This window comes from Diadema antillarum, unplaced genomic scaffold (assembly GCF_040938485.1).
Source record: "Diadema antillarum isolate AM-2024a unplaced genomic scaffold, OU_Dant_1.0 scf00000071, whole genome shotgun sequence".
NCBI lineage: Eukaryota > Metazoa > Echinodermata > Echinoidea > Diadematoida > Diadematidae > Diadema > Diadema antillarum.
This window is the reverse complement of record NW_027270960.1, coordinates 5361674-5375239: the sequence shown is the minus strand read 5'-3', so window position 1 is coordinate 5375239 and position 13566 is coordinate 5361674. Positions and strand designations below refer to the sequence as shown.

The 13566-nt window shown below is 38.1% G+C and overlaps 1 protein-coding gene across 1 annotated transcript in view; it reads left to right on the top strand.

Moving 5' to 3' along the window:
* The window catches only part of LOC139716900 (thioredoxin domain-containing protein 3 homolog), a 43086-nt gene that overhangs the window by 13421 nt on the left and 16099 nt on the right, over positions 1–13566 (top strand). The window contains exons 6-16 of the mRNA XM_071628423.1: positions 1591–1698; positions 4307–4389; positions 5123–5370; positions 6794–6868; positions 7586–7704; positions 8490–8634; positions 9843–9950; positions 10887–11038; positions 11844–11988; positions 12582–12820; positions 13510–13545. Of these exons, the coding sequence (XP_071484524.1) occupies positions 1591–1698; positions 4307–4389; positions 5123–5370; positions 6794–6868; positions 7586–7704; positions 8490–8634; positions 9843–9950; positions 10887–11038; positions 11844–11988; positions 12582–12820; positions 13510–13545 (1458 nt within the window). The remainder of the gene's footprint in view (positions 1–1590; positions 1699–4306; positions 4390–5122; positions 5371–6793; positions 6869–7585; positions 7705–8489; positions 8635–9842; positions 9951–10886; positions 11039–11843; positions 11989–12581; positions 12821–13509; positions 13546–13566) is intronic.

The window sequence follows — 13566 nt, the reverse complement described above, 5'->3', positions numbered from 1 at the left end:
GACCTTTGACTTCTGTGACCTTTGACCTTCATCTTTTTACCTATATTGTACATTTTGCTACTAAATACTACAGTTGTACTTCCGGCGGGGACATATATTACGCACCGCGTAATTTCTACTTGTCCTTTTTTTTTTTGGCTTGGTGATTACTTCTCCATGATAGAGGCACTGTTGTGCACAAGATTTTAATGAAATGATCATTCAGCATCAAGTATGGAACTCTGGTTTTAGATAGTAATAAGGCTGTATGGTATGAAAAATAAATTTCTTAATTCTAATACCAATTTGAATTTGCAGCAAATGCAGTGTGATGATGCAGTTCTTGGGCCCTTCATCACGAGCAGATGTTGTTAATCACATTTTGTTTTAAAACGAAACTTGGACCCTTTTAGTAATTACAGTGGTGTTAGCTGTGCAGTACATTGCATCTCATCATACTGTGCAGCCCTGATGTGATGTTTGTATATGTTGGCAATCATCATCCAATTTTATATCCAGTATATATTTCATTTTGCTTCCTTTCCATTCTTGGAATTTGTAGTCTGTTCCTGAATGTACATGTAGTGTAGCACTTGTGTACATGGTTGCTTCATTGTAATCTATTCCTCCCTTTTTAGTGGTATGATGTAGACCTTTTTTTTTCATTAAGTCTATCGAGTGTTTAGTTAATGTAGTATGGTCACTATTAACCATGAAATCATGGCTGGTTTGATGTCTTCCCATCTTAACTTCATTTCCTACCAACTAACAATTTTCTTCATCACATAGCAATAATTCTATGAAACAGGAGCTACCTTTGTACTGTCCCCATAACTGTTTCATTCCTTTTTGTTGAAATCACATTGACTTCTTGAAAATGTCTCTCTTTATGTAATATATGATTAATATCAGTGATTTTGCCTTTCAGACCTGCCATAACTTAAATTGCCACACTGGAGCTATTTTGCAATCATTCTCTTTTGATGATGCCATGAAAAATTGCTCTGGAATGTCCCAGAAGATGAAGCATTGTGTTGGTCAACCCTCTATTTGCAAAAGAAAAAAGAAAAGAAAAGAGAAATAAAAACAGTTTTATGAGAAGCTACAAAATATCTGTATTACAAAGTAATGACATGTGTTCATGTGAGAGAACTGGAGGTATATGGCTGAATGTTGTAGTTGAAGTCAAGAAAAGTGAGCATTGCCATTGAGAACGTATACCCATGGTAAAGCTCTTTGCTGAATATTATTAGCTTGTATTTAGATCTGGTAGACTTTGACATACATGTAGCAGGAGTGCAATTCAAAATTGCTGATGACCCACTATTGTAATTGATGTTTTTCTGTGCTGAAATGCAAAGGGCAACAATTATCAGATTTGTTCGTCTTCCAATTTTTAGCCATGGCAATTTGTGCTGAAATGACAGCTCCATCCACAATAGAGGGCTAGCCAACTCTTTGTCTTCATATTCGACCACATGTTCTAACTGTACTGCCCCACCTATCAGACTAACACTCGTCATTTTCATACATTTTTGTTTCGTGACCTTTTCCCATGCTTTGTGTGGTTGTGCAGTGGCGACTAACTTCTTTCTCCTCCCCACCTCTTAGTCAAGGAGATTAAAGAATTAGGGCAGGACGGAGAGATGAGCGTGCGACCAGTTAGTCAAGGCACGGTAGATGCCATGATGCACGCAAGGCAGCCAGGGGAAATTTCAGGTATCAAGCTGATGTAGGTTTGACGTCCGGTGATAATAAAAGTGACTTGGTGAATGTAGAAGTGATGTTGTCTAATTTTTTTGTACATCACAACAACAAGAACAGCAAAAGTTACATGTCCATTTCATAGTGCACAATATCACAAAATGTGGCATCTATGTAATGCTTTTTCACAAAAGAACAACAAGCACAGTGTCAACAAAATGTGAAGTCATTTATATGTCCACAATGCTTGGTCCATATATCAGTGAAGACAGTATATTTTAAAGTGTTTTGCTATGTATAATCATACTTGTATATACCACACATATCCTCCAAACTGCTTAGTAAAGTTTAATTGTAGGAGCACATGAAGTAGCAAACTGTAGTGCACAAAGCTCACATAGTGAAATGTGCATAACTCAGCTAGTGAATCTCAATGTGGTCAATTGTGCCTTGTAGAATAGAATTGCAGAGATGGATTTATCAAAGCACTGGTACATCTAGAGCTTGAAAATGTTTTCTGGAAATAAAGGTATAGATATCTAATCTATGCACATAACTGACTATTTATACATTGCTGTAGTAATAGATTGGTATTATATTCAAACATTTAGGAGGAGGGTGAGAGGGCTCTATCCTACGTGGTGTAGTATTCTCCTTTGCATTCAAAGAACTCATATAACTTTCAGTGCACATGACAATATTTTGTTTGATACAAAATGATTAGCAAATCTAATCTTTATATGACTACTACTAATGCAGTGATTGCCTCACACAAATTGATTAAACCAACTCTCAAGTGATTTACACATCATAGATTTTAGTTTATATCCAGTTTGTGGTATATCAGTTTCCAATATTAAACTTAAAATATCAAGGGTTTGGCTGGTTTTACATCATAAGGAAAGTTATGCTGCAAACAGTGGAAGAATTTCCATCATTTCAATATCTGCACTTCATAATTATCTAAACTATGAGGTAAATACTTTTTCAGTTCCAGATCTGTATGGTGTGTAGGTAAAGTCACCTGCTTTTACTCGCAAGTTTTTCGAATGTTTTCAAGTCCTAACCTGAGAAATGGCATTCAGTTTCTTACCGTCAGATAAAGCTGTTTGTAGTTTCACCGGTAAGAAGGCTGCTGAACTGAAATCATCATCTTTTTCATCTTTTTTTTTTTCTACTTCATTATCACCTTCCTCTTAGCCTTATCTTCTTTTCCTCCTTCTCCTCCTCCACCTCTTCTTCTGTATGTATGAGTGCTACATCCAGTCCAGTGCCCATCAAACCTCAAAAGATAAAGTGGAATTGCTCTCTTAAAAGTGATCCAAGTCATTGATGTACACATGTAAATTGTGTGTCTGCATATGTTTACCTGTATGCGTTACCACTACATAACATTTTATGCTGCTTTGTGAATAAGCTCCATATCATTTCCAGTGAAGATGACAACTGTTTGGGTCATAAACATCAAAGAATCAATTATGTCATTTGTAAGTCAATTGATTCCAGATATCATTGATAATGGAAAGTTATTGGGCTGGGCTGAAAGTAATACAGAGAGAAGTCTCTCTGTACAGTTAGAGTAAATCAATGCTCCAGAGGATTGGGTATGTTCATGCTGTGATCACTTTTTCATCTTGCTTGATAATCTTCTTCAATCTAATTATCCTCCATCACTTTTACTGCACTGGTAATCTCTAATACATAATGTTCACGTGTAGCTTGGCCCTCGAGGAACATACACTATATCTGACACAATAGCACTATACACATGCACCATGCGAGATGGTTTTGAGCAGAATATGAAAATTTTTATATCTTGTCCATATGTGTCGTGCATTTTTGCCTGTTAATGTCTGTGTACAATTCCTCCCTGCCTATGAACACCTGTCTTGTTCTTGTCTGTCTTGTTCTGCGTCATACATGTATATAAGCCATCACTGCCGATGTAGACTTTCACTCAATAGGCAAGCTAACATCATGTATGATAATATGATTTACTTCTCAGAACATTATTTCCTGCTTCTGAATGTACGAACTGCCCCTTTTATATCATCTAACAGAAAAAGAAAATGAACTACCATAAAGAGAAAACAAATGTATGTCATGTGAAAAGTCAGACAAGGTAACTTTGTCTGTAAAGAAATATGTAGTACTTGCATGATTAAAACATTAGATAGATCTTTTGTTTGAATGGTATGAAGTGTATAAATTGTGCGAAAAAACCCCAAAGGGTAATGTTTTAAATGATAGCATACTGCATGATTTTTGTATCGTACAGCCAGAGCAAGCCAGTGGGCTGCATTGCATATCATACAATGTGCTATGTAATACCTTGTTTTTACTGCAAAGAAAAGTTGCTCTTAGAGGTCAATGAAGTCTATTGCTATCTGACGAAGAAGTTGTTAGATAGAGTAGTTGCGCTAGTACAGTGTGGCAATTGCATGAATTGCATTTTGCAGTTTACAGTCGCGATTGCCTGTTTTGATTTTTGCAGTGTTTAGATAGAAAGCAATGTGTTTCAAGATACGGATTGTAAATGGCATGGGTATTGTGAGCATTGTTTGCATGTGTTTAATCTCTCTGGCGAAAACTGACATTCCAATTTGTTGCATTCTTCTGTTAGAACCTGTACCCAAGGAAGTCACAGTGGTTCTCATCAAGCCGGATGCTGTGGCTAATGGCAATGCTGATACCATTGTTTCAAAGGTGAGAGGATTTTATAAACTTCAGAGCTTACTTTGTTGTTTATCACTATATGTCATCAATTCTAGTATAATGCCTTGTCTGCACAACAACTTTCCTACGGTTTTATTCATGAAACAGGATTGCAAGATTTTTTTATTATTTTTAGATTATTTTCATTTATTTATTTTTCTTGTATTGTTATTGTTATTATCTATTATTTATGTATTTATGTATTTATTCATTTATTTATTTATTTATTATTATTATTATTTTTTTTTTTTTGGGGGGGGGGTCAAACCATCTTAGCCTTGTCATCAGGATTTTCAAACAGTCATATGATTAGTCTCAACTTCAGACTTGGAAGAGCATACTATCAAATGTACAATATGTAACCAGAACACACCATTGTGACTGTGTGACAGTAAGAACAATGATAATACTAGTGATGATGACAACAGTAGAAGTGACTGTGGTATAGTAGCTCCATAGAGGCGGCAGGAGTCAAACCTGCCTAGAGTAGTGCACTCTCTCTTCATAAAGCATTCCATCAGGCAGCCTTTTTTTTTTTTCAACCATACTAAACATTTGACCTTTCAGGACAACCATTGAAGTAGGAGACCAGTGCTAATAGTGAAGTGTCTTCCTTAATCGTCTTGGTGTTTTGCTAGGGTTGAAACCCTACACCTATTAAGTGAAAGCACAGCAAGCAATCCACCAACTTGTCGTACTAAACTCGTGTCCTCCCGATGTCCAGATTGAGGAGCAAGGCTTTGAGGTGCTGACCCGAGAGGAGAGAACGCTGACCGAGGACGAGGCCCGGGAATTCTACAAGGACCAGGCGGAGGCCGAACACTTCAATGAGCTGGTCACCTTCATGTCCACTGGGCCCAGCTGCATCTTGGTCCTGACCCGCGGAGACACCGGGGAGGGGGTCGTGGCGGACGTCCGGAACCTCATCGGTCCCAAGGACGTGGACCAGGCTAAAGAAGAGGCTCCAGAGAGGTATTGTAAAGCCCAATTTTGTTTTGTTTTGTGTATGAAACTTTCGTGAGTTTGCGAGGAGCCAAGAATAGCATAAGGAAAATGTAAATGAAAGGTTTAGCCTACACAATGCATTGAATGCAAGTGGCAATTCACAAAAGTTTCATGCCAGGACAAAGGCTCTTGGTTCATATTTGCAAAAGTGTCATTGTTTCAGGTTTAACAGTATATGAGTTGGACTCTCTAAAGAACATCAAGGTAGACCTTCTTCACAATGTGTGGGCACACTATATGGCCACTTCAAACATACAGGGTGTAAAAACTGTAATGAAGGCACATCACATGGCGGAGGGCTACAACATGACGTCATTTAACCCTTGCCGTGGTTTGTTCGCTAATGGGCACGTAAACTAGAGCGCTTCCTTTGCCAATTGGCACAGAAACTAATTGGAAATGAGTAGAGATTACCTACTTGTAGTACTTATCCCACTGATCCCTATTACGCCACCATGGCCTTCCTGTTGGCCTGAGGCGCAAAGTTACACACAAGTGGACTTGCTAACTTTACAGATAGGACAAGTTTGGATAGATTACCCGGTACTGAATGCACATGAAAATGTTTGGCAAATTGAATTATTAAAGTGCCTGAGCATGTACAGAGGGGTAAATAAATTGCCTTTGCTGCCCATTTTATAGCACACCCTGTGTCATAAGTGTAGAGCCTAGCTGTCCACGAAAGATGTCCGGTTCACTAAGCTTGTAGAATGATGATATCATAATCGCTGGTGTTGGGCTGAACCATGTTATGACATCATGTCTCAAGCTGAGTATTGAAATTGATTCAAACTAGATTTTTCTTTTCATTTCTAGGCTGTTATAAAAAAAAAAATATATATTTTTATAACATATGAACACCATGATGTGCTCATTCAAATAGAGGAGAGGTTCTTTTGTACATCTATTTGCCTAAAGTTGTACTTGTAGTAATATGGTCTGTTTTTTAGATCCATTATATTTCTGTCCTGATAACTTGATCAGAACTGCATGATTTGCCAAACATTGAATGAGAGAACACATTGATAACAGTGAGGGGCAATATTACCTCTGACACTCATGTCAGGTGTTAAAAGATTTCACATTGTTTTGTTTTATTTTGTTTTGTTATCAGTTTTCAGAATGGACAAAATAGCAACGTCTAAACCTTGTGACAAAATTCATGAGTTGGGTTTAGTTTGTGTTCTTGAGTCCTTCTCAAGTTGTACCGCTGAGGACACTAGTAATCAATACAATCAAAATGAAAATGATTTGTGTAATCAAGCAAGCTCCCCCAGTGTATTTTTTTCCCTAATGTGTGTGGTTTTCACTCTTCAAAGTAGAAATGTTCACTACTTCGGTGTTTGGTTTAAAAGGAGCATTTTTTGTCTCTCTCTCTTCATAACCACAGTTTACGAGCTCAGTTTGGAACAGACAAGACTATGAACGCCATGCATGGAGCAGATTCCATGGAGACAGCTGCAAGGTAAAATTCCTGTGATATTTTACAAGCTGAATAATTTGCACTCTTACTCTGTCTAGCCCTTCTCTAGTATTGGTATCGTGATGTATATGGCTAGCTTGCAGTTTGTGGTTCTAGCTTGTTCTGCATATGATATTATTAAATATTTCAAGGACATGTCAGGTACTTTAATTCAAGACTTCATTTTGTACGTTTCTTAAGCAGCCAAGATTTCTTTGATTAACTCTAATTTGTCTTAAAGACAAGATAATTGTTATCTGGTTAACATTTGCTAATATTCCTTTAAAAAATTCAGTCTGCATTGAAATTGTAATGTTGTGACTGACTCAATTTCAGGAGAAATGAAAATGCAATGTACAAGGATATCTGAAATATTAATGTTTCTTTTCATGCCCTGAAGATTTTTTCTTTGTACAAAGTTAAGATTATATGACTGCTTTTGTTAGCAAATAGATTGACAGCATCAGTCATGAGTTACATTTGAGGAATAATAAATACAGAATAAAGAAATCCTGATTTAGTATTGATTATAACTGCAGCATACACATAAACTGGAAGTATTTGCAGAAGTGGAAAGTTTGTTTTCTTTGGTGTTATTCTCCATATCATATTACACCAGTATATGGTAATATTTTCATGGTAATATTGTCAATATTTTGTCATTGAGATTTATCAAACTGTGTCTACTTTTTGTTTCTCCACTATGTGCAAAAACCTAAGAGAGCTGACTTTCCTGCTGCCTAACTTCAACGTCCCGATCGTCCCAGGCACTGGCCCACCTCCCGCTATCGAAAAAACCCTCGCTCTCATCAGACCCAACGCCCTCAAAGATCACAAAGGTATTGTAGCTGCCGTAAGCCTCTCTGTACAATTGTCTAGCGCTGCTGTTGGGTCATCCTGAATAGTGTAAAAAGTAAACTCCCATCAAAGTTTGTGATGCGATTATTGAGGATCAGAAGTGTGGGCAAAGCTTCAAATGGTTATTAATTCATTGTCTAAGTGTTGACACAAAGTGTTGTTGAAGATGCAGAAATATTAAAGAAGATGTGAGAGGAGGTAGTGCTCATCAATGTTGCAAGGGTTTTTCAGTCAAAGTGGATGGAATTTGACTGCTTCTTTTATCTAGTAATCAAATGTACAAATGACGCTACACCACTTCTGTTTTCTCTTCCTGTGTCATCTCCTTCTACACAAGAAAAAAAAAAGAACCAAAAAAAAATAAATAAAAGAAGAAGAGAGGGAAACACTTGCATTTGATGGAGAACTACACATGTTCTAGTCAGATGTTCATTTTACTCATGGTCACGGCAGACTTTATGATCCTCTGGGGTTGAGCCTCTTCCTGTGTACTTTGACATTGTAGCTACAGGGAGTCTGCCATGACAAAGTTGAGGTGAACAGACACGATGACAGTGTAATAAAGCGCCTGCGGTTAATCTGGTGGGGGAAATGATGACAGTCAAATTAGTCTTTTGATGAACTACCTGTACATACAAAATGAGACAGAAAGCAAGAACACAGATAAAGAGACAGGAAAGTGAGTTTGGAGAATGTGGGGGGAGGGGAATTGGTAAAAAGTGAAGAGATTCTGTTAAGCAAGAGACCATCTTTTGATCGCTTTCAGACGAGATTCTCCAGAAGATCCAGGAGGCGGGCTTCGAGGTTTGCCTCCAGAAGAGCATCCAGCTGACAGAGGAGCAGGCCAAGGAGTTCTACAAGGAGCAGGAGGGAACACCACACTTTGAAGACCTCATCAGGGAAATGACGAGGTGGGTGATGAGTTTTATGGGTGTGGTACTCTGCAGCTTGGATGCCATCTAGGATGGGTCTGGGTCAAAGGGATAGTGTTGTAGTATTGGTGGAGATGAGGATTGAGCTTCTAACTTTTTGCGAGAGAGTAAACCATTCTAAGAGGAACAAAGTTTATTTGATGAAAATTGGTTTTGAAATGGCTGAGATACCCCAAAACAAAGTAAAACAAAGTGATCGTACTAGAGGGTGGGTCCCACCTTTTAGTAGGATTGCTTTATTTTGAATATCTCATTCATTTCTAAAATGATTTTTCTCATGTAAACCTTGAATTTTTTTGGTGGAATTACATGGTCTTTTGTATTTCATAGGAAGTTTCTCTTTATCTCACCCCAAAAGTTCGAAACCAGAAGCCAGATCTCAACCAAAACTAAACTGTCCCTTTAAATTAAGAAATGATAATTTTGATTCCATCTGGGATGGTTTAACACATCTGAAGACACTTCTTGTGTGATACATCATTCTTTGTGGTGTTATTTTCTGGTATTATATGAATGCCAGATGACAAGATATTGCAAGAATAACAACACAGAAATATTTGTAGTTTTTTTTTTGTCAAGTTCTTTCGCATATTAGAAGAACGCACTAATTGTTCAAGGTGTAGGCCTATATTTTGAAATATTTCATTGAATTTTGGATTGCTACATTTAAACTATGGGGAGGGGGGGGGGGGGCGCAGTAAGCAAGTATTTTCAGTACCGGGTATTTTCTTCCAGTCATGTTGCATGGTAGAATGAATTTCGGGGGCTACACTCCTTATGTTTGTTGAGGCTCAATTTCAGATGTTATACGTTGTGATGAATTCTGGCCAGTATTTGTGTGCAGTAGTCATTTTTGTCATTTTTGTTTCAATCTAGTTGCATGTCTAGCCTCTCTTTTCAGTTGCATATATGTAGCATGAGGAAAGCTTCTTGAAAATTTGATATGCTGCTTTGTGAATTTGAATTGAACCAGGGGCTAATATATGTCTCCGAAATTAAAAACTTGTTTGTGTCTCAACATCTTCGGGATCCACAAGTGTTTTCACCAAGGTAATTAATGAGTCTTGTCATGATTGCCTGTATCACAATTGCTGGCCAAAACATCAACATTCTTAACATTCACTTCAGAATCCTCCCAGTGCAGCTTTCTACAAGGTATGTTCACATATCATGTATTTCATCAACAGTGGAGAGGTTCTGGCCCTGGGTCTTGCCAAGGAAGCTGCCATCCAGAGTTGGCGAGACTTGATAGGACCAACAGTTGTGGAGGAGGCTAAGGAGAAGGCCCCTGAAAGGTTAGTCCCTCGATGGATGGTGAAAATTTGACAGTCTCTGTAGATTGTCTCTCCTTCTGAGATGATCCTCACTTTTTCTATTTTTGCCATTTATTAGATTCTCTTGCTGTCTTGCATTACATCATACTGTAAAAGTGGAAATTTTCGCGCATTTCACGCAACCGGAAACTAGCGCGAAAATAAAAGCACGCAAATATTTTTGCTTGCCATGTGTTCCTGTGCGTGATGTCTTGATTCTGCGGAATTAAAAACACGCAAAGCTCTTTTTACCCAGCTAAGCGTGAAAAATTAGTCGCGCAAAAATATCCACTTTTACAGTAATGTTGCTACCTGTCTTTATATTACTTGCCTTTGGAATTTGTTTGCATTTTTCAGCCTTAAAATTGGTTGTATTAAAGGACATATGTTATATAGAGGACTGTATTTGAAAGGCATTACATCAAGTTTGATATTGTCAGAGTATACCTCTGTAATTATATTCTATCTCTATTCTTTTTTTCTCTCTCTGTATCTATTCATTCTGTATCTATCTATGTGCCCTTTGCCTACAAATGTATCTTTCTGTCTGTCTATCTGTCTTGTAGTATGTGTTGCGAAGGGAAAAACAAAATGAAACAGACACATACAAACCTCTATGTCACATATAGTTCTTCAATCTGTAACTATCAGGCATGAAAGTACATTAGTGCCAGCTACATGATGGGGCCCTTGCTTGGACCATTTTGATTGTGCTTATCATCAGCCTTGTGAATGATGTCCATGCCTGGCCAATACGTACTGTTGTTGCAATTGCTTTATTGATTCTGCCTCCATTCTTATAATCAGTTTTTAAATTCACCTTCTTTGTTTTGCATCAATGCGCCAAGAAATTGTCATATGAAGGGCTAATAGTATAATTGTTATTTCATTATTATCATTATTATTCTTTTGCAACAGCTTGCGAGCCCAGTACAGTATTCCAGAAGCTCAGATCAACGTAGTCCACGGCAGTGACTCCATGGAAACGGCCGAGAAAGAGCTACAATTCTTCTTCCCCAAGCAGACGACACTTGCAGTCATCAAGCCAGACGCTGCTGGAGAACACAAAGGTATGACTCAATGGATATCTCCTCGTCTGTCATAAATATACAAATGATTCACAGGACAGAGTGGATCAGTGAGAATTGGATGCACGAGTTCAACTTTGGAACTGTTTAAACCCATACATGACCGCAACGAGTGGGTTTTAGATTGTTTCCAAGGTTAAACCAAAGCATCCAATTCTCACTGATCCACGGAATAGTCCTGTGCATCATTTGTTTTATAAAATGGGCCTGTAAATTCTTGAAATTCAACCCTTTTTCCCCATCATGCGTCTGATACACCTGTACAACACTATACAAGGCTTGAGCCATGCATTCGGATTTTACCGGACGCATGGCTCAGTGTGGGTCAGTAAAAAATCAATTCATGATAATTGACCAATCAGATTGCAGAGATTCTAAAGCCCATTTTATGATATACAATTGTACACTGTTTGACCCTTACTATGTTTTGTTTGCTAAAGAAAGCGCTTCATTGTGTGTGCCAGTTGGCGAACAAAGCACTTTAAAGATTAATGGATACTTGGCAATAAGGAGGTAAAAGATAGGTACAGTATACAGGTACATGAAGAATAATAATTTACAAAAGAAAAAAAAAATATGGCAGAGCCAATACACATAGTTTCATTATTGCCAATACTGACTGGGCTAATGTGGTTAAAAAATGGAATCCTTATCATTATTCAAAAATGACAGATGAATGCATGATTGCAGTACTGTTCATCAATACTTTGTTGTTTTCTTTTCTGTTTTTGTTTTTGTTTTTTGTTTTTTTTACATAATGTGTATGTTGATTGTCTTTTTCTTTCAGATGCCATCTTGGAGAAGATTAAGGAGGCTGGGTTCCAGATCAACCTACAGCGAGATGTAGAACTTAACAAGGAGCTTGCATCCAAACTGTACTTGGAGCACGAGGGGAAAGAATTCTACGACAGCCTTATTGATCACATGTCCAGGTGAGGAATGTGGTCAGGTCGTTGCTGTTGTTGTTAGTTTCGCCTTACCAGACAGCTGCAGACTGTACGTTTTCCCTTCATAAAGACTTTAATATTTTAGAAGCTCAAAGCCGCCAGTGTCAAAAAGTTTGTGGTTCTGTAGCCAGGTTAAGAATAGAAATATATGTAAAGCCATTTGTGATCCTACAGTGAAGAAGTATGTTGTGAATGGAATTATTTCTATATTTTTAGTGACTCCTTTCCTATGTGAATGGGACAGGGTTCAAAGAGCCAGGACAACCTCTTTTTTTATGCTTAAGTTACCTCTATCAATATTTAAGCATAAAAAAAAGAAGAAAAAGAAAAAGTACATGTAATACATGTATGTTATCTCCTATAGGAATACACTTGTGTCCATAAGAAGGACAAACTACAGTTAACCGCACCTGGTAAGTCGTGTCTATTGTTTATCAACATAAGAAGTGCAGAGTAAGTTTATTGTCATTATAATTGTTTTTAATTGTTGCTACCAAGGGGAGGGGGGTCTAAGACTATTTTTGAGGAAATACTTTGGAAAAAGAATGAATCAATGAAAAAAAATCCTTCCACTGCAGTGGCTTGTCGATGGTTATGGTGCTGTCGAGAGAGGATGCGGTTGACGGCTGGCGGACCCTCATGGGACCCACGGACCCGGAGAAGGCCCGGGAGGAGGCGCCGGAATCGTTGAGGGCGCTCCTTGGAAAGGACGTCCTCCAGAACGCCGTCCACGGCAGCACGGACATGGAGCAGGCCAAGGCGAGAATCGAGAGGCTGTTTCCAGACGTCGAGGTGCTCGGCGACGGCAAAGTTGTGGGTAAGAACGAGCCCATGTGGCCACTGTGTGCCTTTTTCACATGGAAAAATCTAACCTGTCATCACATCAGTTTCCCTGGAGGAAATATTCCATACCTAACAACTCTCCCCCAAACCAATATTTACTGCATAGATCTTTCACCTCGTTTATACTATAGGCAGGATTTCTTCCTGAAATGATACTTGTACTGGTGGTCAGAAATAGACTATGAACAGCACCTTCTGCTGAAGTTAAAAAAAAAAACTAACAAAAAAGACTGTTGATTATGACTGTAAGGCCACTTGTGTGCAAAGAAGATTTAGCAGGAATACCACTTGTACAATGCTGAAATCATCAAAAGAAAAATAATGCTATATCCTCTGCAGATCTAATAAAGAATGGACAAATACCTTATCCTTCATTTCCTGTTCATTTTCTCTTTCTTTACGGCACATTATGTTCCCACTGATTTCAGTTTTATGAAATTTATTACACTTGTGATCAGATTATGAAAACGGCAAGCTTTATCATCTGTTCTTAGTATCCATGCCTGCATGAAGATTTGCCAATAATAGGTTGCTTGCATTTTGTTTCCAGCATAAGCAGCAATATATTCAGTGTTATCTATTAATATTTGTCACATGTTGCCAAGCTACCTCTTGATAGTCCTGTATGCAGCTGCATTGTCATCAAATTTTCATTTGCATTAGACTCAATAACCAGTCTGACCAAAGAAACCGCTGATGGTAAGCTATGGGTATAATTGG